At 57.2% G+C, this 27,616-nt stretch overlaps 1 protein-coding gene across 1 annotated transcript in view; it reads left to right on the forward strand.

Annotated features, from left to right (window-relative positions):
• Window positions 1-4,727: 4,727 nt before the first annotated feature.
• Window positions 4,728-27,616, forward strand: part of LOC121273396 (tau-tubulin kinase 1-like) — a 42,620-nt gene continuing 19,731 nt past the window's right edge. Inside the window, exons 1-4 of the mRNA XM_041180574.1 lie at window positions 4,728-4,922; window positions 13,031-13,190; window positions 21,156-21,303; window positions 21,443-21,516. Of these exons, the coding sequence (XP_041036508.1) occupies window positions 13,083-13,190; window positions 21,156-21,303; window positions 21,443-21,516 (330 nt within the window). The 5' untranslated portion in view covers window positions 4,728-4,922; window positions 13,031-13,082. The remainder of the gene's footprint in view (window positions 4,923-13,030; window positions 13,191-21,155; window positions 21,304-21,442; window positions 21,517-27,616) is intronic.

The following is a 27,616-nucleotide window of genomic DNA, read 5'->3' on the forward strand; positions in this document are numbered from 1 at the left end:
CTGACCCCGGTGCATTATGGGAGTGTCTCTGACCCCGGTACATTGTGGGTGTGTCACTGACCCCGGTGCATTGTGGGTTTGAATTTGACTCAGGTGCATTGTGGGAGGGACCCTGACCCCGGTGCATTGTGCGAGTGTCCCTGAACCCGGTGCACTGTGGGAGTGTACCTGACCCCAGTGCATTCTGGGTGTGAGCTTGACTCAGTTGCATTGTGCGTGTGACCTTGACCCTGGTGCATTGTGGGTGTGACTCTGACCCTGGTGCATTGTGGAAGGGTCCCTGACCAAGGTGCATTGTGGGAGTGTCCCTGATCCGGTGCATTGTGGGAGGACCCTGACCCCAGAGTATTGTGAATCTGACCCTGACCCCGGTGCATTATGGCAGTGTCTCTGACCCCGGTGCATTGTGGGTGTGTCCCTGACCCCGGTGCATTGTGGGTTTGAATTTGACTCAGGCGCATTGTGGGAGGGACCCTGACCCTGGTGCATTGTGCGAGTGTCCCTGAACCCGGTGCACTGTGGGAGTGTACCTGACCCCAGTGCATTCTGGGTGTGAGCTTGACTCAGTTGCATTGTGCATGTGACCTTGACCCTGGTGCATTGTGGGTGTGACTCTGACCCCGGTGCATTGTGGAAGGGTCCCTGACCATGGTGCATTGTGGGAGTGTCCCTGATCCGGTGCATTGTGGGAGGGACCCTGACCCCAGAGTATTGTGAATCTGACCCTGACCCCAGTGCATTATGGGAGTGTCTCTGACCCCGGTGCATTGTGGGTGTGTCCCTGATCTGGTACATTGTGGGAATGTTGCTGAACCCGGTGCATTGTGGGTGTGAGGTTTACTCAGGTGCATTATGGGTGTGACCTTGACCCCAGTGCATTATGGGAGTGTCTCTGACCCCAGTGCATTGTGAATGTGACCCTGACCCCGGTGCATTGTGGAAGTATCCCTGACCCCAGAGCATTGTGGATGGGTCCCTGATCCTGTGCATTGTGGGAGTGTCCATGAACCCGCTGCATTGTGGGACTGTCCCTGACCCCGGTCCATTGTGGGTGTGAGCTTGACTCACGTGCATTTGGGGGGTACCCTGACCCCAGTGCATGGTGCAAGTGTCCCTGAACCCAGTGCATTGTGGGAGAGTCCCTGACCTCGGTGAATTGTGGGTGTGAGCTTGACTCAGGTGCATTGTGGGTGTGACCCTGACCCAGGTGCACTGTTGCAGTGTCCCTGACCCTGCTGCACTGATGGTGTGACATTGACCCAGGTGCATTGTGGGTGTGACCCTGACCCTGGAGTATTGTGGGTGTGTCCCTGATCCGGTGCATTGTGGGAGGGACCCTGACCATGGTGCATTGTGGATGTGACCCTGACCCCGGTACATTGTGGGTGTGTCCCTGACCCCAGTGCATTGTGGGTTTGAATTTGACTCAGGTGCATTGTGGGAGGGACCCTGACCCCGGTGCATTGTGCGAGTGTCCCTGAACCCGGTGTGTTGTGGGGAGTGTACCTGACCCCAGTGCATTCTGGGTGTGAGATTGACTCAGTTGCATTGTGCGTGTGACCTTGACCCTGGTGCATTGTGAGTGTGACTCTGACCCCGGTGCATTGTGGAAGGGTCCCTGACTATGGTGCATTGTGGGAGTGTCCCTGATCTGGTGCATTGTGGGAGGGACCCTGACCCCAGGGTATTGTGAATCTGACCCTGACCTCGGTGCATTATGGCAGTGTCTCTGACCCCGGTGCATTGTGGGTGTGTCCCTGACCCCGGTGCATTGTGGGTTTGAATTTGACTCAGGCACATTGTGGGAGGGACCCTGACCCTGGTGCATTGTAAGAGTGTCCCTGAACCCGGTGCATTGTGGGAGTGTACCTGACCCCAGTGCATTCTGGGTGTGAGCTTGACTCAGTTGCATTGTGCATGTGACCTTGACCCTGGTGCATTGTGGGTGTGACTCTGACCCCAGTGCATTGTGGAAGGGTCCCTGACCATGGTGCATTGTGGGAGTGTCCCTGATCCAGTGCATTGTGGGAGGGACCCTGACCCCAGTGTATTGTGAATCTGACCCTGACCCCGGTGCATTATGGGAGTGTCTCTGACCCCGGTGCATTGTGGGTGTGTCCCTGATCTGGTACATTGTGGGAATGTTGCTGAACCCGGTGTATTGTGGGTGTGAGGTTTACTCAGGTGCATTATGGGTGTGACCTTGACCCCGGTGCATTGTGGGAGTCTCCCTCACCCTGGTGCATTGTGAATCTGACCCTGACCCCGGTGCATTATGGGAGTGTCTCTGACCCCAGTGCATTGTGGGTGTGTCCCTGATCTGGTGCATTGTGGGAATGACGCTGACTCCAGTACATTGAGGGACTGTCCCTGATCCAGTGCATTGTGGGAGTGTTCGTGAACCCGCTGCATTGTGGGAGTGTCCCTGACCCCGGTCCATTGTGGGTGTGAGGTTGACTCACGTGCATTTGGGGGGTACCCTGACCCCAGTGCATTGTGCGTGTGTCCTTGAACCCAGTGCATTGTGGGAGAGTTCCTGACCTCAGTGAATTGTGGGTGTGAGCTTGACTCAGGTGCATTATGGGTGTGACCCTGACCCTGGTGCATTGTGACCGTATCTCTGACCCTGCTGCATTTTGGGAGGGCTGCTGACCCTGTGCATTGTGGGTGTGACCCTGATCCAGTGCATTGTGGGAGGGACCCTGACCCCAGTGTATTGTGGATGTGACTCTGATCCCAGTGCTTTGTGGGTATGTCGCTGACCCCGGTGCATTGTGGGAGTGTCCCTGACCCCAGAGCATTGTGGGTGTGAGCTTGACTCAGGTGCATGTTGGGTGTGAGCTTGACCCTGGTGCATTGTGGGAGTATCTCTGACCCTGGTGCATTGTGGGAGGGACCCTGGCCCCAGTGCATTGTGGATGTGACCCTGACCCTGGTGCATTGTGGGAGTGTTCCTGACCGTGGTGCATTGTGGGAGTGAATACCCCAGTGCATTGTGGGAGTTTCCTTCACCCCGGTGCGTTGTGAATGTGATCCTGACCCCGGTGCATTATGGGAGTGACTCTGACCCCGATGCATTGTGGGAGTGTCTCTGATCCGATGCATTGTGGAGGGGACACTGATCCCAGTGCATTGTGGATGTGACCCTGACCCTGGTGCACTGTGGGAGTGTTCCTGATCCGGTGCATTGTGGGAGGGTCCCTGACCCCAGTGCATTGCGGATGGGTCCATGTCTGGTGCATTGCGAGTGACTTTGACCCCAGTTCACTGTGGGGGTGTCCCTGACCCCGGTGATTTGTGGGTCTGTCACTGATCCTGGTGCGTTGTGAGAGGGACACTGAAGCCAGTGCATTGAGGGTCTGAACTTAACCCCAGTGCTTTGTTGGCTTGTCACTGATCCCAGTGCATTGTGGGAGTGACCCTGACCCCAGTGCATTGTGGGAGGGACCCTGACCCCCCAGTGGATTGTGGATGTGACCCTGACCCCGGTGCATTGTGGGAGTGACTCTGACCCCAGTGCATTGTGGGAGGGACCCTGACCCCAGTGGATTGTGGATGTGACCCTGACCCCGGTGCATTGTGGGATCTGGTAGGTGCCGGTGATTTCAGGGGAGGGACTCGCCGGCCTGGGAAGCGGAGGTGAGGAGGGAGTTTTGGGCGGGGTGGCACTGGGGTGGGTTTTCTCCGCCTCCTCCCTTCTCCCTCCGGCCGCCATCGGGAGGCGTGTCGCGCAGGCGCAGTGTGAACCGGCCCCAGAACTGTGAGTGGCAGAATCGGCAGCCAATCAATGCCGAATCAGAATGAGGGTGGGGCTGACATGGGCGGGGCTGACGCTAGGGGGTGGGGCTGACGCCTGGGGGCGGGGCTGACGCCGGGACGCGCGCTCCCTCTCCTGGCGGATCCTGGAGCTGCAGGCGGTGAGGGGGCGGGGCAGGAGCCGGTGGGCGGGCCTGGCGCCAGGGGCAGGCTGGGATGAACGCTTCCTCTCCTGGGCGGATCCTGATGCTGCAGGCGATTAGGGGGCGTGGTTTATTCCGGGGGTGGGGCTGGCGACGGGATGAGCGCTCCCTCTCCTGGCGGATCCTGGTGCTGCAGGCTCTGGGGTGGGGGGGGGCAGGGCTGGCGTCGGGGGCGGGTCTGGCACCGGGTGAGCGCTCCCTCTCCTGGCGGATCCTGGTGCTGCGGGCGGTGAGGGGGCAGGGCTGGCGTCGGGGGCGGGTCTGCCGATGGGATGAGCGCTCCCTCTCATGGTGGATGCGGGGGGCGGGGCTGGCGTCGGGGGCGGGGCTGGCACCGGTGAGCGCTCCCTCTCCTGGCGGATCCTGGTGCCGCTGGCGGTGAGGGGGCGGGGCTGGCGCCGGGGGCGGGGTTGGCGCCGTGTGAGCGCTCCCTCTCATGGCGGATCCCGGTGCTGTAGGTGGTGAGGGGGCGGGGCTGGCGCCAGGGGGCGGGGCTGGAGCTGGGATGAGCACTCCCTCTCCTGGTGCATCCCGGCGCTGCAGGCTCCCGGGGGCGGGGCTGGCGATGGGCTGAGCGCTTCCTCTCCTGGCGGATCCCGGGTCTGGCGCCAGGGGGCGGGGCTGGCGATGGGCTGACCTCTTCTGATGGTGCTGCAGGCGGTGAGGGGGCGGGGCTGGCGCCATGGGGCGAGGCTGGAGCTGGGATGAGTGCTCCCTCTCCTGGCGGATCCTGGTGCTGCAGGCGGTGATGGGCGGGGCTGGCGCCGGGGGGCGGACCTGGCGCCGAGTGAGCGCTCCCTCTCCTGGCGGATCCCGGTGCTGCAGCCGGTCTGCACTGCGGAGAAAAGGCGATGGAGAGAGTGGGCGGGTGAGGGAGGCAGCGGCAGCCGGACGGAGCCACAGAGAGAGGCGAGGCTGGGCCCAGAGCGCGGAGCCTGGGGTCACCCAGAGCAGGAGGCGGCGGTGAGTGTGGCCGAGGCCCGGGCCGAACCGGGCGGGGAGTGAACAGGGATCGTCCCCCCCACCCCATCCCCCTCTGGGCTGTGGCCAAACTCCCCACTGACCAGGAGCAGACCCAGACCACCCACTGACCAGGAGCAGACCCAGACCACCCACTGACCAGGAGCAGACCCAGACCACCCACTGACCAGGAGCAGACCCAGACCACCCACTGACCAGGAGCAGACCCAGACCACCCACTGACCAGGAGCAGACCCAGACCACCCACTGACCAGGATCAGACCCAGACCACCCACTGACCAGGAGCAGACCCAGACCACCCACTGACCAGGAGCAGACCCAGACCACCCGCTGACCAGGAGCAGACCCAGACCACCCACTGACCAGGAGCAGACCCAGACCACCCGCTGACCAGGATCAGACCCAGACCACCCACTGACCAGGAGCAGACCCAGACCACCCACTGACCAGGATCAGACCCAGACCACCCACTGACCAGGATCAGACCCAGACCACCCACTGACCAGGAGCAGACCCAGACCACCCACTGACCAGGAGCAGACCCAGACCACCCACTGACCAGGAGCAGACCCAGACCACCCACTGACCAGGAGCAGACCCAGACCACCCGCTGACCAGGAGCAGACCCAGACCACCCACTGACCAGGAGCAGACCCAGACCACCCACTGACCAGGAGCAGACCCAGACCACCCACTGACCAGGAGCAGACCCAGACCACCCGCTGACCAGGATCAGACCCAGACCACCCACTGACCAGGAGCAGACCCAGACCACCCACTGACCAGGAGCAGACCCAGACCACCCACTGACCAGGAGCAGACCCAGACCACCCGCTGACCAGGATCAGACCCAGACCACCCACTGACCAGGAGCAGACCCAGACCACCCACTGACCAGGATCAGACCCAGACCACCCACTGACCAGGAGCAGACCCAGACCACCCACTGACCAGGAGCAGACCCAGACCACCCACTGACCAGGAGCAGACCCAGACCACCCACTGACCAGGATCAGACCCAGACCACCCACTGACCAGGAGCAGACTCAGACCACCCACTGACCAGGATCAGACCCAGACCACCCACTGACCAGGATCAGACCCAGACCACCCGCTGACCAGGATCAGACCCAGACCACCCACTGACCAGGATCAGACCCAGACCACCCACTGACCAGGAGCAGACCCAGACCACCCACTGACCAGGAGCAGACCCAGACCACCCACTGACCAGGATCAGACCCAGACCACCCACTGACCAGGATCAGACCCAGACCACCCACTGACCAGGAGCAGACCCAGACCATCCACTGACCAGGATCAGACCCAGACCACCCACTGACCAGGAGCAGACCCAGACCACCCACTGACCAGGATCAAACCCAGACCACCCACTGACCAGGAGCAGACCCAGACCACCCACTGACCAGGAGCAGACCCAGACCACCCACTGACCAGGAGCAGACCCAGACCACCCACTGACCAGGAGCAGACCCAGACCACCCACTGACCAGGATCAGACCCAGACCACCCACTGACCAGGAGCAGACCCAGACCACCCACTGACCAGGAGCAGACCCAGACCACCCACTGACCAGGAGCAGACCCAGACCACCCACTGACCAGGAGCAGACCCAGACCACCCACTGACCAGGAGCAGACCCAGACCACCCACTGACCAGGATCAGACCCAGACCACCCACTGACCAGGATCAGACCCAGACCACCCACTGACCAGGAGCAGACCCAGACCACCCACTGACCAGGAGCAGACCCAGACCACCCACTGACCAGGATCAGACCCAGACCACCCACTGACCAGGATCAGACCCAGACCACCCGCTGACCAGGATCAGACCCAGACCACCCGCTGACCAGGAGCAGACCCAGACCACCCGCTGACCAGGAGCAGACCCAGACCACCCGCTGACCAGGAGCAGACCCAGACCACCCGCTGACCAGGATCAGACCCAGACCACCCACTGACCAGGAGCAGACCCAGACCACCCACTGACCAGGATCAGACCCAGACCACCCACTGACCAGGAGCAGACCTAGTCCACCCACTGACCAGGAGCAGACCCAGACCACCCACTGACCAGGAGCAGACCCAGACCACCCACTGACCAGGAGCAGACCCAGACCACCCACTGACCAGGAGCAGACCCAGACCACCCACTGACCAGGATCAGACCCAGACCACCCGCTGACCAGGAGCAGACCCAGACCACCCACTGACCAGGAGCAGACCCAGACCACCCGCTGACCAGGATCAGACCCAGACCACCCGCTGACCAGGAGCAGACCCAGACCACCCACTGACCAGGAGCAGACCCAGACCACCCGCTGACCAGGATCAGACCCAGACCACCCACTGACCAGGAGCAGACCCAGACCACCCACTGACCAGGAGCAGACCCAGACCACCCACTGACCAGGATCAAACCCAGACCACCCACTGACCAGGATCAGACCCAGACCACCCACTGACCAGGAACAGACCCAGACCACCCACTGACCAGGATCAAACCCAGACCACCCACTGACCAGGATCAGACCCAGACCACCCACTGACCAGGAGCAGACCCAGACCACCCACTGACCAGGATCAAACCCAGACCACCCACTGACCAGGATCAGACCCAGACCACCCACTGACCAGGATCAGACCCAGACCACCCACTGACCAGGATCAGACCCAGACCACCCACTGACCAGGATCAGACCCAGACCACCCACTGACCAGGAGCAGAGCCAGATCACCCACTGTCCCTTACCCCCTTCTCAAGGCACTCGAGACAGTGGACAAGGACCTGGCCCCATCCTCCCAGAGCCCTGCTCCCTCTCCAGAGTACCCACCTCCCACCCTATATACCCACTCCCACCTCCCACCCTATATACCCACTCCCACCCTATATACCCACTCCCACCTCCCACCCTATATACCCACTCCCATCCTATATACCCACTCCCACCCTACATACCCACTCCCACCCTATGTACCCACTCCCACCTCCCACCCTATATACCCACTCCCATCCTATATACCCACTCCCACCCTACATACCCACTCCCACCCTATATACCCACTCCCACCTCCCACCCTATATACCCACTCCCACCTCCCACCCTATGTACCCACTCCGCCTCCCACCCTATATACCCACTCCCACCTCCCACCCTATATACCCACTCCCACCCTATATACCCACTCCCACCTCCCACCCTATATACCCACTCCCACCCTATATACCCACTCCCACCTCCCACCCTATATACCCATTCCCACCTCCCACCCTATGTACCCACTCCCACCTCCCACCCTATATACCCATTCCCACCTCCCACCCAATGTACCCACTCCCACCTCCCACCCTATATACCCACTCCCACCCTATATACCCACTCCCACCTCCCACCCTATGTACCCACTCCACCTCCCACCCTATGTACCCACTCCACCTCCCACCCTATATACCCACTCCCACCTCCCACCCTATGTACCCACTCCCACCTCCCACCCTATATACCCACTCCCACCCTATATACCCACTCCCACCTCCCACCCTATATACCCACTCCCACCTCCCACCCTATGTACCCACTCCCACCCTATCCAGGTGCCTGTGTTGGCTTGTGAGGGACAGCAGTTTGCATGCACTTGGCATAGGGTCCTCCATTGTGGTGATAGGTGTATTTGAGTTATATTTGACTGGAGGTGATGGGGTTTGGAGGGCTACAAAGGGTGCAGAGCAGACCTGCAGCACAAGTCAATGTACAGTATATGTGTGATCAAATATTGCTGTGTATCTCCTCTTTCATGTCTCAATGTCTTCTTTCTACAGTTGAGTGTATTACATTCTATTCCAACTCAGTTACAGCACAGGAATTGCCCATTCAGCCCTACTGCTCTATTACGCTGTTTCTGCTTCACACGACCTTCCTCCAACCCCTAATTCGTCACACACCATCAGTACAGTCTACTTTCTGCAACACATTCCTGGTCAAGGGTAAGAGGCCCATGAATTGGTGCCTCTCTGATAATATTAATTCATTCACAGGATGTGGGCTTCGCTGGCTGGACCAGCATTTATTGCCCATCCCTAATTGTTCTTGAGAAGGTGGTGGTGAGCTGCCTTCTTGAACCGCTGCAGTCCATGTGGTGTAGGTACACCCACAGCGCTGTTAGGGAGGGAGTTCCAGGATTTTGACCCAGCGACAGTGAAGGAACGGTGATATATTTCCAAGTCAGGATGGTCAGTGACTTTGAGGGGAACTTCCAGCTGGTGGTGTTCCCATCTATCTGCTGCCCTTGTCCTTCTAGATGGTAGTGGTCGTGGGTTTGGAAGGTGCTGTCTGAAGAGCCTTGGTGAGTTCGTGCAGTGCATCTTGTCGATGGTACATACACTGCTGCTACTGTGTGTCGGTGGTGGAGGGAGTGAATGTTTGTGGATGGGGTGCCAATCAAACGGCTGCTTTGTCTTGGATGGTGTCCAGCTTCTTGAGTGTTGTGGGAGCTGCACTCATCCAGGTAAGTGGGGAGTATTCCATCACATTCCTGACTTGTGCCTTGTAGATGGTGGACAGGCTTTGACGAGTCAGGAGATGAGTTACTTGTTGCAGGATTCCCAGCCTCTGACCTGCTCTTGTAGCCACAGTATTTATATGGCCATTCCAGTTCAGTTTCTGGTCAATGGTAACCCCCCAGGATGTTGATAGTGGGGGATTCAGTGATCGTATTGCCATAGAATGTTAAGGGGTGATGGTTAGATTCTCTCTTGTTGGAGATGGTCATTGCCTGGCACTTGTGTGGTGCGAATGTTACTTGCCACTTGTCAGCCCAAGCCTGGATATTGTCCAGGTCTTGCTACATTTGGACATGGGCTGCTTCAGTATCTGAGGAGTCATGAATGATGCTGAACATTGTGCAATCATCAGCGAATATCCTCACTTCTGGTCTGGCCTACATGTGACTCCAGACCCACAGCAATGTGGGTGACTCTAAACTGGCTGAGCCAGACACTCAGTTGTATCAAACCACTACAAAGTCACAAAAAGGAATGAAACCGGACGGACCATCCAGCATCCACCTAGTCACCGGAAACAACAACAGCAAACTCAGCCCTGTCGACCCTGCAAACTCCTCCTTACTAACATCTGGGGGCTAGTGCCAAAATTGGGAGAGCTGTCTCACAGACTAGTCAAGTATCAGCCTGACGTAGTCATCCTCACGGAATCATGCCTTACAGATAATGTCCCAGACACCACCATCCCCATCCCTGGGTATGTCCTGTCCCACCGGCAGAGGTGGTGACACAGTGGTATACAGTCAGGAGGGAGTTGCTCTGGGAGTCCTCAACATCGACTCTGGACCCCATGAAGTCTCACGGCATCAGGTCAAACATGGACAAGGAAACCTCCTGCTGATTACCACGTACCGCCCTCCCTCAGCTGATGAATCAGTGCTTCCTCCATGTTGAACACCACTTGGAGGAAGCACTGAGGGTGTCAAGGGCGCAGAATGTACTCTGGGTGGGGGACTTCAATGTCCCTCACCAAGTGTGGCTCGGTAGCATCACTACTGACCGAGCTGGCCGAGTCCTAAAGGACATAGCTGTTCGACTAGGTCTGCGGCAGGTGGTGAGGGAACCAACAAGAGGGAAAAACATACTTGACCTCATCCTCACCAACCTGCCTGCTGCAGATGCATCTGTCCATGACAGTATCAGTAGGAGTGATCACCAAACAGTCATTGTGGAGACAAAGTCCCACCTTCACATTGAGGATTCCCTCCATCGTGTTGTGTGGCACTACCACCGTGCTAAATGGGATAGATTTCAAACAGATCTAGCAACTCAAGACTGGTATCCATGAGGTGCTGTGGGCCATCAGCAGCAGCAGAATTGTACTCGAACACAATCTGTAACCTCATGGCCCAGCATATCCCCCACTCTACCATTACCATCAAGCCAGGGGATCAACCCTGGTTCAATGAAGTGTGCAGGAGGGCATTCCAGGAGCAGCACCAGGCATACCTAAAAATGAGGTGTCAACCTGGTGAAGCTATAACACAGGACTACTTGCATGTCAAACAGCATAAGCAGCAAGTGATAGACAGAGCTAAGCTCTGTATCAAATGCCTTTTGAAAATCCATATACACCACATCAACAGCATTTCCCTTATCAATCTTCTCTATTACCTCCTCAAAAAACTGCTGGAAGTTAGTTAAACATGATTTTCCCTTCATGAATCCATGCTGTCTTTCCTTAATTATCCTGCAATTGTCTAAGTAATTATTGATTTTATTCCACACTATAGTTTCCAGAAGTTTCCCTACCACTGAGATCAAACTGACTCATCTGTAGTTACCAGCTTTACCCTTGCACCCCTTTTTGAACAAGGGTGTAACATTTACATTCTCCAGTCCTCTGGCACCTACCCTGTGTCTAAGGAAGACTGGAAGGTTATCACTAGTGCCTCTGAAATTTCCACTCTCACTTCCCTCAGTACCCTTGGATGTATCTCATCTGGTCCTGGCACCTTATCTATTTTGAGTAAAGATAGTCTTTCTAACACCTTCTTCCTCTCAATTGTAAATTCTTCTAGTGTATCAATTACCCCCTCTCTCACCTCAGCCTGGGTTGCAAGTTCTCCCTTTGTAAAGTCAGATGCAAAGTGCTTGTTCAACACATGCACTATTTCTCCAGCCTCCACATGCAAGTCCCTATTTTTGTCCCTATTCGACCCTATTTTTCTTTAACCACTCTTCCCACCTCTCTCCACGCTTTCAGCCCCCGCTGTTCTCTCCGATTCTGAGTGAAATCTTGTTCCCCCTCCCTCCCACCTGCGCTCTCTCACTCTCTCTCCTTGCAGTGAAGAGCTGAACTCCTGAGGTGAGGTGAGAGTGTCTGCCCTTGACATCAAGGCAGCATTTGACCGAGTGTGGCATCAAGGAGCCCCAGCAAAACTGGAGTCAATGGGAATCAGGGGGAAAACTCTCCGCTGGTTGGAGTCATACCCAGCACAAAGGAAGATGGTTGTGGTTGTTGGAGGTCAGTCATCTCAGCTCCAGGACATCACTGCAGGAGTTCCTCAGGTTAGTGTCCTCGGCCCAACCATCTTCAGCTGCTTCATCAATGACCTTCCTTCCATCATAAGGTCAGGAGTGGGGATGTTCGCTGATGATTGCACAATGTCTTCAGATACTGAAGCAGTCCATGTCTAAATGCAGCAAGACCTGGACAATATCCAGGCTTGGGCTGACAAGTGGCAAGTAACATTCACCCCACACAAGTGTCAGGCAATGACCATCTCCAACAAGAGAGAATCTAACCATCACCCTTTGAAGTTATCATCACTGAATCCCCCAGTATCAACTTCCTGGGGTTTACCGTTGACCAGAAACTGAACTGGACTAGCCATATAAATACTGTGGCTGCAAGAACAGGTCAGATGCTAGGATTCCGGTGGTGAGTAACTCACCTCCTGACTCCCCAAAGCCTGTCCACCATCTACAAGGCACAAGTCAGGATTGTGATGGAATACTCACCACTTGCCTGGATGAGTGCAGCTCCCACAACACTCAAGAAGCTGGACATCATCCAGGACAAAGCAGCCACTGGACTGGCACCCCATCCACAAACATTCACTCCCTCCACCACCGACGCACAGTAACAGCAGTGTGTGTACTGTCTACAAGATGCACTGCAGGAATTCACCAAGGCTCCTTAGACAGCACCTTCCAAACCCACGACCACTACCATCTAGAAGGACAAGGGCAGCAGATAGATGGGAACACCACCACCTGGAAGTTCCCCTCCAAGTCACTCACCCCCATCCTGACTTGGAAATATATCATTATTCCTTCACTGTCGCTGGGTCACAATCTTGGAACTCCCTTCCTAACAGCACTATGGGTGTACCTACACCACATGGACTGCAGCAGCTCAAGAAGGCAGCTCACCCCCACCTTCTCAAGAGCAATAAATGCTGGCCAAGCCAGAGACACTCATATCTGGCAACAGTGAAAACGAAGCTGGTTGACACCTCAGTGATATGGGTCAGCTGGATTTTTCTGTTGATTTTGCAGGTAAATGGACTGGGCTTGGAAGGAGTCTAGATGAGTTCTCGCTGGCTGTCCAATGCAGTGCCTAGCAGCCCCAACACAGGACGAGGCAAACATGAGCGGGGGAGGGGAGCAGGTCGACATCTTGCCTGTGGCCTTTGTTGTCAAGGACCGCTGGAAAGTGGTGAGTGACACCACCTTAACACTCACCGTTCCCTTCCCACTGCCCCGTATCCGCCCCTCTCTCTGCCCTGTACCCCGAGACCTACTCCTCTCACTGCCCTGTACCTCCAGACACTCCCCTCTCACTGCCCCGTACCCCCAGAGACTCCCCTTTCACTGCCCTGTACCCCCAGAGACTCCCCTCTCACTGCCCTATACCCCCAGACACTCCCCTCTCACTGCCCTATACCCCCAGACACTCCCCTCTCACTGCCCCGTACCCCCAGACACTCCCCTCTCACTGCCCCGTACCCCCAGACACTCCCCTCTCACTGCCCCGTACCCCCAGAGACTCCCCTTTCACTGCCCTGTACCCCCAGAGACTCCCCTCTCACTGCCCTATACCCCCAGACACTCCCCTCTCACTGCCCTATACCCCCAGACACTCCCCTCTCACTGCCCCAAACCCCCAGACACTCCCCTCTCACTGCCCCGTACCCCCAGACACTCCCCTCTCACTGCCCCGTACCCCCAGACACTCCCCTCTCACTGCCCCGTACCCCCAGACACTCCCCTCTCACTGCCCTGTACCCCCAGAGACTCCCCTCTCACTGCCCTGTACCCCCAGACACTCCCCTCTCACTGCCCCGTACCCCCAGACACTCCCCTCTCACTGCCCCGTACCCCCAGACACTCCCCTCTCACTGCCCCGTACCCCCAGACACTCCCCTCTCACTGCCCCATACCCCCAGACACTCCCCTCTCACTGCCCCGTACCCCCAGACACTCCCCTCTCACTGCCCCGTACCCCCAGACACTCCCCTCTCACTGCCCTGTACCCCCAGAGACTCCCCTCTGACTGCCCCGTACCCCCAGAGACTCCCCTCTCACTGCCCCGTACCCCCAGACACTCCCCTCTCACTGCCCCGTACCCCCAGACACTCCCCTCTCACTGCCCCGTACCCCCAGACACTCCCCTCTCACTGCCCCGTACCCCCAGACACTCCCCTCTCACTGCCCCATACCCCCAGACACTCCCCTCTCACTGCCCCATACCCCCAGACACTCCCCTCTCACTGCCCCGTACCCCCAGACACTCCCCTCTCACTGCCCCGTACCCCCAGAGACTCCCCTCTCACTGCCCCGTACCCCGAGACCTACTCCTCTCACTGCCCTGTACCCCCAGACACTCCCCTCTCACTGCCCCATACCCCCAGAGACTCCGCTCTCACTGCCCCGTACCACCAGAGACTCCCCTCTCACTGCACTGTACCCCCAGACACTCCCCTCTCACTGCCCCGTACCCCCAGACACTCCCCTCTCACTGCCCCGTACCCCCAGACACTCCCCTCTCACTGCCCCGTACCCCCAGACACTCCCCTCTCACTGCCCCGTACCCCCAGACACTCCCCTCTCACTGCCCTGTACCCCCAGACACTCCCCTCTCACTGCCCCGTACCCCCAGACACTCCCCTCTCACTGCCCTGTACCCCCAGAGACTCCCCTCTCACTGCTCCGTACCCCCAGACACTCCCCTCTCACTGCCCCAAACCCCCAGACACTCCGCTCTCACTGCCCCGTACCCCCAGACACTCCCCTCTCACTGCCCCGTACCCCCAGACACTCCCCTCTCACTGCCCCGTACCCCCAGACACTCCCCTCTCACTGCCCCGTACCCCCAGACACTCCCCTCTCACTGCCCCGTACCCCCAGACACTCCCCTCTCACTGCCCTGTACCCCCAGAGACTCCCCTCTCACTGCCCTGTACCCCCAGACACTCCCCTCTTACTGCCCCGTACCCCCAGACACTCCCCTCTCACTGCCCCGTACCCCCAGACACTCCCCTCTCACTGCCCCGTACCCCCAGACACTCCCCTCTCACTGCCCCGTACCCCCAGACACTCCCCTCTCACTGCCCCGTACCCCCAGACACTCCCCTCTCACTGCCCCGTACCCCCAGACACTCCCCTCTCACTGCCCTGTACCCCCAGAGACTCCCCTCTCACTGCCCCGTACCCCCAGAGACTCCCCTCTCACTGCTCCGTACCCCCAGACACTCCCCTCTCACTGCCCCGTACCCCCAGACACTCCCCTCTCACTGCCCCGTACCCCCAGACACTCCCCTCTCACTGCCCCATACCCCCAGACACTCCCCTCTCACTGCCCCGTACCCCCAGACACTCCCCTCTCACTGCCCCGTACCCCCAGACACTCCCCTCTCACTGCCCCGTACCCCCAGAGACTCCCCTCTCACTGCCCCGTACCCCGAGACCTACTCCTCTCACTGCCCTGTACCCCCAGACACTCCCCTCTCACTGCCCCATACCCCCAGAGACTCCGCTCTCACTGCCCCGTACCCCCAGAGACTCCCCTCTCTCTGCCCTGTACCCCGAGACCTACTCCTCTCACTGCCCTGTACCTCCAGACACTCCCCTCTCACTGCCCCGTACCCCCAGAGACTCCCCTTTCACTGCCCTGTACCCCCAGAGACTCCCCTCTCACTGCCCTATACCCCCAGACACTCCCCTCTCACTGCCCTATACCCCCAGACACTCCCCTCTCACTGCCCCAAACCCCCAGACACTCCGCTCTCACTGCCCCGTACCCCCAGACACTCCCCTCTCACTGCCCCGTACCCCCAGACACTCCCCTCTCACTGCCCCGTACCCCCAGACACTCCCCTCTCACTGCCCTGTACCCCCAGAGACTCCCCTCTCACTGCCCTGTACCCCCAGACACTCCCCTCTCACTGCCCCGTACCCCCAGACACTCCCCTCTCACTGCCCCGTACCCCCAGACACTCCCCTCTCACTGCCCCGTACCCCCAGACACTCCCCTCTCACTGCCCCATACCCCCAGACACTCCCCTCTCACTGCCCCGTACCCCCAGACACTCCCCTCTCACTGCCCCGTACCCCCAGACACTCCCCTCTCACTGCCCTGTACCCCCAGAGACTCCCCTCTGACTGCCCCGTACCCCCAGAGACTCCCCTCTCACTGCCCCGTACCCCCAGACACTCCCCTCTCACTGCCCCGTACCCCCAGACACTCCCCTCTCACTGCCCCGTACCCCCAGACACTCCCCTCTCACTGCCCCGTACCCCCAGACACTCCCCTCTCACTGCCCCATACCCCAGACACTCCCCTCTCACTGCCCCATACCCCCAGACACTCCCCTCTCACTGCCCCGTACCCCCAGACACTCCCCTCTCACTGCCCCGTACCCCCAGACACTCCCCTCTCACTGCCCCGTACCCCCAGAGACTCCCCTCTCACTGCCCCGTACCCCGAGACCTACTCCTCTCACTGCCCTGTACCCCCAGACACTCCCCTCTCACTGCCCCATACCCCCAGAGACTCCGCTCTCACTGCCCCGTACCCCCAGAGACTCCCCTCTCACTGCACTGTACCCCCAGACACTCCCCTCTCACTGCCCCGTACCCCCAGACACTCCCCTCTCACTGCCCCGTACCCCCAGACACTCCCCTCTCACTGCCCCGTACCCCCAGACACTCCCCTCTCACTGCCCCGTACCCCCAGACACTCCCCTCTCACTGCCCTGTACCCCCAGACACTCCCCTCTCACTGCCCCGTACCCCCAGACACTCCCCTCTCACTGCCCTGTACCCCCAGAGACTCCCCTCTCACTGCTCCGTACCCCCAGACACTCCCCTCTCACTGCCCCAAACCCCCAGATACTCCGCTCTCACTGCCCCGTACCCCCAGACACTCCCCTCTCACTGCCCCGTACCCCCAGACACTCCCCTCTCACTGCCCCGTACCCCCAGACACTCCCCTCTCACTGCCCCGTACCCCCAGACACTCCCCTCTCACTGCCCCGTACCCCCAGACACTCCCCTCTCACTGCCCTGTACCCCCAGAGACTCCCCTCTCACTGCCCTGTACCCCCAGACACTCCCCTCTTACTGCCCCGTACCCCCAGACACTCCCCTCTCACTGCCCCGTACCCCCAGACACTCCCCTCTCACTGCCCCGTACCCCCAGACACTCCCCTCTCACTGCCCCGTACCCCCAGACACTCCCCTCTCACTGCCCCGTACCCCCAGACACTCCCCTCTCACTGCCCCGTACCCCCAGACACTCCCCGCTCACTGCCCTGTACCCCCAGAGACTCCCCTCTCACTGCCCCGTACCCCCAGAGACTCCCCTCTCACTGCCCCGTACCCCCAGACACTCCCCTCTCACTGCCCCGTACCCCCAGACACTCCCCTCTCACTGCCCCGTACCCCCAGACACTCCCCTCTCACTGCCCCATACCCCCAGACACTCCCCTCTCACTGCCCCGTACCCCCAGACACTCCCCTCTCACTGCCCCGTACCCCCAGACACTCCCCTCTCACTGCCCCGTACCCCCAGAGACTCCCCTCTCACTGCCCCGTACCCCGAGACCTACTCCTCTCACTGCCCTGTACCCCCAGACACTCCCCTCTCACTGCCCCATACCCCCAGAGACTCCGCTCTCACTGCCCCGTACCCCCAGAGACTCCCCTCTCACTGCACTGTACCCCCAGACACTCCCCTCTCACTGCCCCGTACCCCCAGACACTCCCCTCTCACTGCCCCGTACCCCCAGACACTCCCCTCTCACTGCCCTGTACCCCCAGACACTCCCCTCTCACTGCCCCGTACCCCCAGACACTCCCCTCTCACTGCCCCGTACCCCCAGACACTCCCCTCTCACTGCCCTGTACCCCCAGACACTCCCCTCTCACTGCCCCGTACCCCCAGACACTCCCCTCTCACTGCCCTGTACCCCCAGAGACTCCCCTCTCACTGCTCCGTACCCCCAGACACTCCCCTCTCACTGCCCCAAACCCCCAGACACTCCGCTCTCACTGCCCCGTACCCCCAGACACTCCCCTCTCACTGCCCCGTACCCCCAGACACTCCCCTCTCACTGCCCCGTACCCCCAGACACTCCCCTCTCACTGCCCTGTACCCCCAGAGACTCCCCTCTCACTGCCCTGTACCCCCAGACACTCCCCTCTCACTGCCCCGTACCCCCAGACACTCCCCTCTCACTGCCCCGTACCCCCAGACACTCCCCTCTCACTGCCCCGTACCCCCAGACACTCCCCTCTCACTGCCCCGTACCCCCAGACACTCCCCTCTCACTGCCCTGTACCCCCAGAGACTCCCCTCTCACTGCCCCGTACCCCCAGAGCCTCCCCTCTCACTGCCCCGTACCCCCAGACACTCCCCTCTCACTGCCCCGTACGCCCAGACACTCCCCTCTCACTGCCCCGTACCCCCAGACACTCCCCTCTCACTGCCCCATACCCCCAGACACTCCCCTCTCACTGCCCCGTACCCCCAGACACTCCCCTCTCACTGCCCCGTACCCCCAGACACTCCCCTCTCACTGCCCCGTACCCCCAGAGACTCCCCTCTCACTGCCCCGTACCCCGAGACCTACTCCTCTCACTGCCCTGTACCCCCAGACACTCCCCTCTCACTGCCCCATACCCCCAGAGACTCCGCTCTCACTGCCCCGTACCCCCAGAGACTCCCCTCTCACTGCACTGTACCCCCAGACACTCCCCTCTCACTGCCCCGTACCCCCAGACACTCCCCTCTCACTGCCCCGTACCCCCAGACACTCCCCTCTCACTGCCCCGTACCCCCAGACACTCCCCTCTCACTGCCCTGTACCCCCAGACACTCCCCTCTCACTGCCCTGTACCCCCAGACACTCCCCTCTCACTGCCCCGTACCCCCAGACACTCCCCTCTCACTGCCCCATACCCCCAGAGACTCCCCTCTCACTGCCCCGTACCCCCAGACACTCCCCTCTCACTGCCCCATACCCCCAGAGACTCCCCTCTCACTGCCCCGTACCCCCAGAGACTCCCCTCTCACTGCCCCGTACTCCCAGACACTCCCCTCTCACTGCCCCGTACCCCCAGACACTCCCCTCTCACTGCCCCATACCCCCAGACACTCCCCTCTCACTGCCCCATACCCCCAGACACTCCCCTCTCACTGCCCCGTACCCCCAGAGACTCCCCTCTCACTGCCCCGTACCCCCAGACACTCCCCTCTCACTGCCCCGTACCCCCAGAGACTCCCCTCTCACTGCCCCGTACCCCCAGACACTCCCCTCTCACTGCCCCGTACCCCCAGTCACTCCCCTCTCACTGCCCCATACCCCCAGACACTCCCCTCTCACTGCCCCGTACCCCCAGAGACTCCCCTCTCACTGCCCCGTACCCCCAGACACTCCCCTCTCACTGCCCTATACCCCCAGACACTCCCCTCTCACTGCCCCGTACCCCCAGACACTCCCCTCTCACTGCCCTATACCCCCAGACACTCCCCTCTCACTGCCCCATACCCCCAGACACTCCCCTCTCACTGCCCTATACCCCCAGACACTCCCCTCTCACTGCCCCGTACCCCCAGACACTCCCCTCTCACTGCCCTATACCCCCAGACACTCCCCTCTCACTGCCCTATACCCCCAGACACTCCCCTCTCACTGCCCCGTACCCCCAGAGACTCCCCTCTCACTGCCCTGTACCCCCAGACACTCCCCTCTCACTGCCCCGTACCCCCAGACACTCCCCTCTCACTGCCCCGTACCCCCAGACACTCCCCTCTCACTGCCCCGTACCCCCAGACACTCCCCTCTCACTGCCCTGTACCCCCAGACACTCCCCTCTCACTGCCCCGTACCCCCAGACACTCCCCTCTCACTGCCCAATACCCCCAGACACTCCCCTCTCACTGCCCCATACCCCCAGAGACTCCCCTCTCACTGCTCCGTACCCCCAGACACTCCCCTCTCACTGCCCTATACCCCCAGACACTCCCCTCTCACTGCCCCGTACCCCCAGACACTCCCCTCTCACTGCCCCGTACCCCCAGACACTCCCCTCTCACTGCCCTATACCCCCAGATACTCCCCTCTCACTGCCCCATGCCCCCAGACACTCCACTCTCACTGCCCTCTACCCCCAGACACTCCCCTCTCACTGCCCCGTACCCCCAGAGACTCCCCTCTCACTGCCCCGTACCCCCAGACACTCCCCTCTCACTGCCCCGTACACCCAGAGACTCCCCTCTCACTGCCCTGTACCCCCAGACACTCCCCTCTCACTGCCCTGTACCCCCAGACACTCCCCTCTCACTGCCCTATACCCCCAGAGACTCCCCTCTCACTGCCCTGTACCCCCAGACACTCCCCTCTCACTGCCCCGTACCCCCAGACACTCCCCTCTCATTGCCCCGTACCCCCAGACACTCCCCTCTCACTGCCCCGTACCCCCAGACACTCCCCTCTCACTGCCCTGTACCCCCAGACACTCCCCTCTCACTGCCCCGTACCCCCAGACACTCCCCTCTCACTGCCCTATACCCCCAGACACTCCCCTCTCACTGCCCCGTACCCCCAGACACTCCCCTCTCACTGCCCCGTACCCCCAGACACTCCCCTCTCACTGCCCTATACCCCCAGACACTCCCCTCTCACTGCCCCGTACCCCCAGACATTCCCCTCTCACTGCCCTATACCCCCAGACACTCCCCTCTCACTGCCCCGTACCCCCAGACACTCCCCTCTCACTGCCCCGTACCCCCAGAGACTCCCCTCTCACTGCCCCGTACCCCCAGAGACTCCCCTCTCACTGCCCCGTGCCCCCAGAGACTCCCCTCTCACTGCCCCATACCCCCAGACACTCCCCTCTCACTGCCCCGTACCCCCAGAGACTCCCCTCTCACTGCCCCGTACCCCCAGAGACTCCCCTCTCACTGCCCCATACCCCCAGACACTCCCCTCTCACTGCCCTTGTACTCCTACCCTACTATAGACTCTGAATGCTATCCCACTTCCTTTATCCTCCCGCCTATCACTGACCCTCCCCAGTCAGTTAACCTCCTCCCAGAGCCCATCTCCTGTCCCCTGTCGTGTGCTCCAGTATAATCTCTGTGTCACATTTAGCCCATTGCTCTCTGCCTGTTGCTCAGCTAAAGAAGATCGGTGGAGGAGGGTTTGGTGAGATTTACGAGGCGACAGATTTGTTAATCCGGGAGAATGTTGCCCTGAAGGTGGAGTCTGCCCAGCAACCCAAGCAGGTACTGAAGATGGAGGTGGCTGTTCTGAAGAAGCTGCAAGGTAAGGCAGATGGAGCGTGTGTGCTGGATATATTCATGCCAACAATGACTGCTTCTCCCTTTCTTACCCTCCCCATGGCATGCACCCCTGTGTATGGCTGCATGACGCTAACTGGTGCTATCGTTCTGTTGCTGTTCAGGAAAGGACCACGTGTGCAGGTTCATTGGCTGTGGGCGGAACGAGAAGTTTAATTATGTGGTGATGCAACTTCAGGTAAACAGTTCGTTTGATGTTGGGATTATGTTCTGAATGAAGGCAGCCTGCTCTATCTCACATGTCTGCCCTAGTCCCCAGTCAAACCATTATTTCCTCTTATTCTGGCTGTTCTTCCTGGTATGACCTCCATCCTCACCCCCTGAATACCAAAGGATGCAGACTTGAATGGGTATGGTGTACACCACCACATAAAACTCTGTCAGGCCCAGCTGGAGTTTTTTGAAGAGGTAACAGAAAAGGTCGATGAGGGTAATGCTGTTGACGTGGTGTACATGGACTTTCAAAAGGCATTTGACACAGAGCCACACAACAGACTTGTGAGAAAAGTTATTGCTCATGGAATAAAAGGGACAGTAGCAACGTGGATACAAAATTGGCTGAGTGGCAGGGAGCAGAGGATAATGGTTAATCCCTACTTTTCGGACTAGAGGAAGGTTTGTAGAGGAGTTCCCCAGGGGTCAATATTGGGACTCTTACTCTTCCTGATATATATTAATGATCTAGATCTTGGTGTGCAGGAGACAGCTTCAAAGTTTGCACATGATATGAAACTTGGAAGCTTTGTGAACTGTGAGGAGGACAGTGTCAAAGGGACATAGAAAGTTTGATGAATGGATGGACAAGTGGCAAATGAAGTTCAATGCAGAGGAATGTGAAGTGATGCATTTTGGTAGGAAGAACATGGACAGACAATATGAAATAAGGGGTGAAATTTTGAAGGTGATGCAGGAGCAGAGGGACCTGGGTGTATATGTGTATCGATCATTGAAGGTGACAGAACAGGCTGAGAGGGCAGTTAATAAAACATACAGTATTCTGGGCTTTATTAATAGGGGCATAGAGTACAAAAGCAGGGAGGTTATGCTGAGTTTATATGAGACCCTCGTTAGACCTCAGTACAGAGTATAAGTGCAAAGATATTATGTTAAACCTGCGTAAACACTGGTCTGGCCTCAGTTGGAGTATTGTGTCCAGTTCTGGGCATCAGAATTTAGGAACGATGTGAAGATATTTGAGAGGGTGCAAAACAGATTCATGAGAATGGTTCCAGGGATGAGGGACTTCAGATTTGTAGATAGATTGGAGAAGTTGGGACTGTTCTTCTTGGAGAAGAGGAAGTTGAGAGGAGATTTGATAGAGGTATTCAAAATCATGAGGGGTCCGGACAGAGTAGATAGGGAGAAACTATTCCCATTGGTGGAAGGATCAAGAACCAGAAAGAACAGATTTAAAGTGATTGACAAAAGAAGCAATGGTGACATGAGGGAAATGTTTCAGACAGCGAGTGGTTAGGATCTGGAATGCACTGTCTGAGAGTGCGGTGGAGACAGGGTCAATCGAGTGGTTAGGATCTGGAATGCACTGTCTGAGAGTGTGGTGGAGACAGGGTCAATCGAGTGGTTAGGATCTGGAATGCACTCTCTGAGCGTTGTGGAGATAGGGTCAATCGAGTGGTTAGGATCTGGAATGCACTGTCTGAGAGTGTGGTGGAGACAGGGTCAATCGAGTGGTTAGGATCTGGAATACACTGTCTGAGAGTGTGGTGGAGAGACAGTCAATCGAGTGGTTAGGATCTGGAATGCACTCTGAGCGTTGTGGAGATAGGGTCAATCGAGTGGTTAGGATCTGGAATGCACTGTCTGAGAGTGTGGTGGAGACGGGGTCAATCGAGTGGTTAGGATCTGGAATGCACTGTCTGAGAGTGTGGTGGAGACAGGGTTAATCGAGTGGTTAGGATCTGGAATGCACTGTCTGAGAGTGTGGTGGAGACAGGGTCAATCGAGTGGTTAGGATCTGGAATGCACTGTCTGAGAGTGTGGGGGAGACAGGGTCAATTGAGTGGTTAGGATCTGGAATGCACTGCCTGAGAGTGTGGTGAAGACAAGGTCAATCGAGTGGTTAGGATCTGGAATGCACTGTCTGATAGTGTGGTGGAGACAGGGTTAATCGAGTGGTTAGGATCTGGAATGCACTGTCTGAGAGTGTGGGGGAGACAGGGTCAATCGAGTGGTTAGGATCTGGAATGCTCTGTCTGAGAGTGTGGTGGAGACAGGGTCAATCGAGTGACTAGGATCTGGAATGCACTGTCTGAGAGTGTGGTGGAGACAGGGTCAATTGAGTGGTTAGGATCTGGAATGCACTGCCTGAGAGTGTGGTGAAGACAGGGTCAATCGAGTGGTTAGGATCTGGAACACACTGTCTGAGAGTGTGGTGGAGAGACAGTCAATCGAGTGGTTAGGATCTGGAATGCACTGTCTGAGAGTGTGGTGGAGATAGGGTCAATCGAGTGGTTAGGATCTGGAATGCACTGTCTGAGAGTGTGGTGGAGACGGGGTCAATCGAGTGGTTAGGATCTGGAATGCACTGTCTGAGAGTGTGGTGGAGACAGGGTTAATCGAGTGGTTAGGATCTGGAATGCACTGTCTGAGAGTGTGGTGGAGACGGGGTCAATCGAGTGGTTAGGATCTGGAATGCACTGTCTGAGAGTGTGGTGGAGACAGGGTCAATCGAGTGGTTAGGATCTGGAATGCTCTGTCTGAGAGTGTGGTGGAGACAGGGTCAATCGAGTGGCTAGGATCTGGAATGCACTGTCTGAGAGTGTGGTGGAGAGACGGTCAATTGAGTGGTTAGGATCTGGAATGCACTGTCTGAGAGTGTGGTGGAGACAGGGTCAATCGAGTGACTAGGATCTGGAATGCACTGTCTGAGAGTGTGGTGGAGACAGGGTCAATTGAGTGGTTAGGATCTGGAATGCACTGCCTGAGAGTGTGGTGAAGACAGGGTCAATCGAGTGGTTAGGATCTGGAATACACTGTCTGAGAGTGTGGTGGAGAGACAGTCAATCGAGTGGTTAGGATCTGGAATGCACTGTCTGAGAGTGTGGTGGAGATAGGGTCAATCGAGTGGTTAGGATCTGGAATGCACTGTCTGAGAGTGTGGTGGAGACGGGGTCAATCGAGTGGTTAGGATCTGGAATGCATTGTCTGAGAGTGTGGTGGAGACAGGGTCAATCGAGTGGTTAGGATCTGGAATGCATTGTCTGAGAGTGTGGTAGAGACAGAGTCAATCGAGTGGTTAGGATCTGGAATGCACTGTCTGAGAGTGTGGTGAAGACAGGGTCAATCGAGTGGTTAGGATCTGGAATGCACTGTCTGAGAGTGTGGTGGAGACAGGGTCAATCGAGTGGTTAGGATCTGGAATACACTGTCTGAGAGTGTGGTGGAGAGACAGTCAATCGAGTGGTTAGGATCTGGAATGCACTGTCTGAGAGTGTGGTGGAGACAGGGTCAATCGAGTGGTTAGGATCTGGAATGCACTGTCTGAGAGTGTGGTGGAGACAGGGTCAATCGAGTGGCTAGGATCTGGAATGCACTGTCTGAGAGTGTGGTGGAGATAGGGTCAATCGAGTGGTTAGGATCTGGAATGCACTGTCTGAGAGTGTGGTGGAGACAGGGTCAATCGAGTGGTTAGGATCTGGAATGCATTGTCTGAGAGTGTGGTGGAGACAGGGTCAATCGAGTGGTTAGGATCTGGAATGCACTGGCTGAGAGTGTGGTGGAGAGACGGTCAATTGAGTGGTTAGGATCTGGAATGCACTGTCTGAGAGTGTGGTGGAGATAGGGTCAATCGAGTGGTTAGGATCTGGAATGCACTGTCTGAGAGTGTGGTGGAGACAGGGTCAATCGAGAGGTTAGGATCTGGAATGCACTGTCTGAGAGTGTGGTGGAGAGACGGTCAATTGAGTGGTTAGGATCTGGAATGCACTGTCTGAGAGTGTGGTGGAGACAGGGTCAATCGAGTGGTTAGGATCTGGAATACACTGTCTGAGAGAGTCGGGGAGACAGGGTCAATCGAGTGGTTAGGATCTGGAATGCACTGTCTGAGAGTGTGGTGGAGACAGGGTCAATTGAGTGGTTAGGATCTGGAATACACTGTCTGAGAGTGTGGTGGAGACAGGGTCAATCGAGTGGTTAGGATCTGGAATGCACTGTCTGAGAGTGTGGTGGAGACAGTGTCAATCGAGGGATTCAGTCGGGGCACAGGTGAGGATTGGAGATCTGCTGATTTTGTACCTTTGTTTAAAAATGGAGTGAGGGATTGACTGAATAATTACAGGCCAGTCAGCCTAACCTCAGTAGTGGGCAAATTATTGGCATCAATTTTGAGAGACAGGATGAACTGTGAGGCACAGATTGATCAGGGAGAGTCAGCGTGGATTTGTTAGGAGAAGGTCGTGTCTTACTAACTCGATGGAATTTTTTGAGGAGGTAGCAAGGAGCATTGATGAGGGTAGTGCAGTAGATGTGGCCTACTTGGATTTTAGGAACATAGGAATGGGAGTAGGCCATTTGACCCATCCAGCCTTCTGCAGCAAAAACAGAAAATGCTGGAGAAACTCAGCAGGTCTGGCAGCATCTGTGGAGAGAGAGACAGAGTTAACATTTCGAGCCCGTGTGACTCTTCTTCAGAGTGTTTTCAGAAGGTAGCTCTGAGGAAGGGTCATACAGACTTGGTGTGTTAACGCTGTTTCTCTCTCCACAGATGCTGCTGGACCTGCGGAGCTTTTCCAGCATTTTTTGTTTTTGTTTCAGATTTCCAGCCTCTGCAATATTTTGCTTTCCACTTTCTGCATCATTCAATGGATCATGGCTGAACGTTGACCTAAACACCACTTTCCCACACGATCCCCATACCCCATTATATCATTAGGACCCAGAAATCTATCGACTTCTGTCTCGAACAGAGGACTTAGGAGCAGGAGTAGGCCATTCAGCCCTTCAAACTTGCTCCACCATTCAATAAGATCATGGCTGAGCTTGTTGTGGCCTGAACTCCACATTTCTGTCTGCCCCCCACCTCCCCATAACCTTTGACTCCCTTGTCTAACAAAAACCTGCCTCACTCAGCCTGGAATATATTCAATGACCCAACCTCCACTATCTTCTGGGGAAGACAATTCCACACACCATTGACCCTTGGGAGAAACAATTTCTCTTCATCTTAGTCTTCACTGTGAGACCCCTAATTCTTAAACTGTCTCTTTGTTCTAATCTCTCCGACAAAGGAAAACATCCTCTCAGCATCCACCCTGTCAAATCCCCTCAGGACCTTCTATGCTTCAATAAGATCACCTCTCAATCTTCTAAACTCCCATGGATACAGACCCAGCCTGTCCAGCCTTTCCTCATAGGGTAAGCCCTTCATTCGAGGAATGAAACCAGTGAACCTTCTCTGACCTGCGTCTAATGCAATTGTATCTTTTTTTCAAATAAGGAGACCAAAACTGTACACAGTTCTCCAGATGTGGCCTCACCAAGGCCCTGTACAGCTGCAGTAAAACTTCCCTCCTTTTATATTCCATTCCTTTCGCAATAAAGGACAACATTCCAGTTGCCTACCTAATCACTCGCTGTACCTGCAGACTAACTGATTGATATACCAGGACACCCAGATCCCTCTGAGCCTCAGAGTTCTGCACTCTCTTTCTATTTAAATAGTGCACTGCTTTTCTATTCCTCCTCCAAAGTGAACAAGTTCACATTTACCCACATTATACTCCTTCTGACTAATTTTCCCACTCATTTAATCTGTCTGTCTTTTTGCGACTCTCTATGTCCTCTTCACAGCTTAGTTTTCTAACTATCTTCAGCTGGAAATTTAGCTACAATACATTCAGCCCCTTCATCTAAGCCATTGATATAAATTGTAAATAGTTGAGGCCCCAGCACTGATCCCTGTGGCACATCACTAGTTACATCTTACCAATCCGAAAAAGATTTATCCTTACTCTTTGCTTCCCGTTAGCTGACCAATCCTCTGTCCAAGTTAATATGTTACCCCCGAACCATGTGGTCTTATCTTGTGTAGTGACCTTTGATGTGACTTTTGGAAATCCAAGTACAGCACATCTACAGGTTCCTCTTTAACAATGTTGCTTGTCACTTCCTCAAAGAAAGCCAATAGATTAACTAATCATGATTCCCTTTCACAAAGCCATGTTGACTCTTCCTGATCACATTATGATTTTCTAAGTACCCCCGCTATAACCTCCTTAATAATGGATTATAGCAATTTCCACACCACAGATATTAGACTA

Source organism: Carcharodon carcharias, assembly GCF_017639515.1.
Source record: "Carcharodon carcharias isolate sCarCar2 chromosome 5 unlocalized genomic scaffold, sCarCar2.pri SUPER_5_unloc_1, whole genome shotgun sequence".
Classification (NCBI taxonomy): domain Eukaryota; kingdom Metazoa; phylum Chordata; class Chondrichthyes; order Lamniformes; family Lamnidae; genus Carcharodon; species Carcharodon carcharias.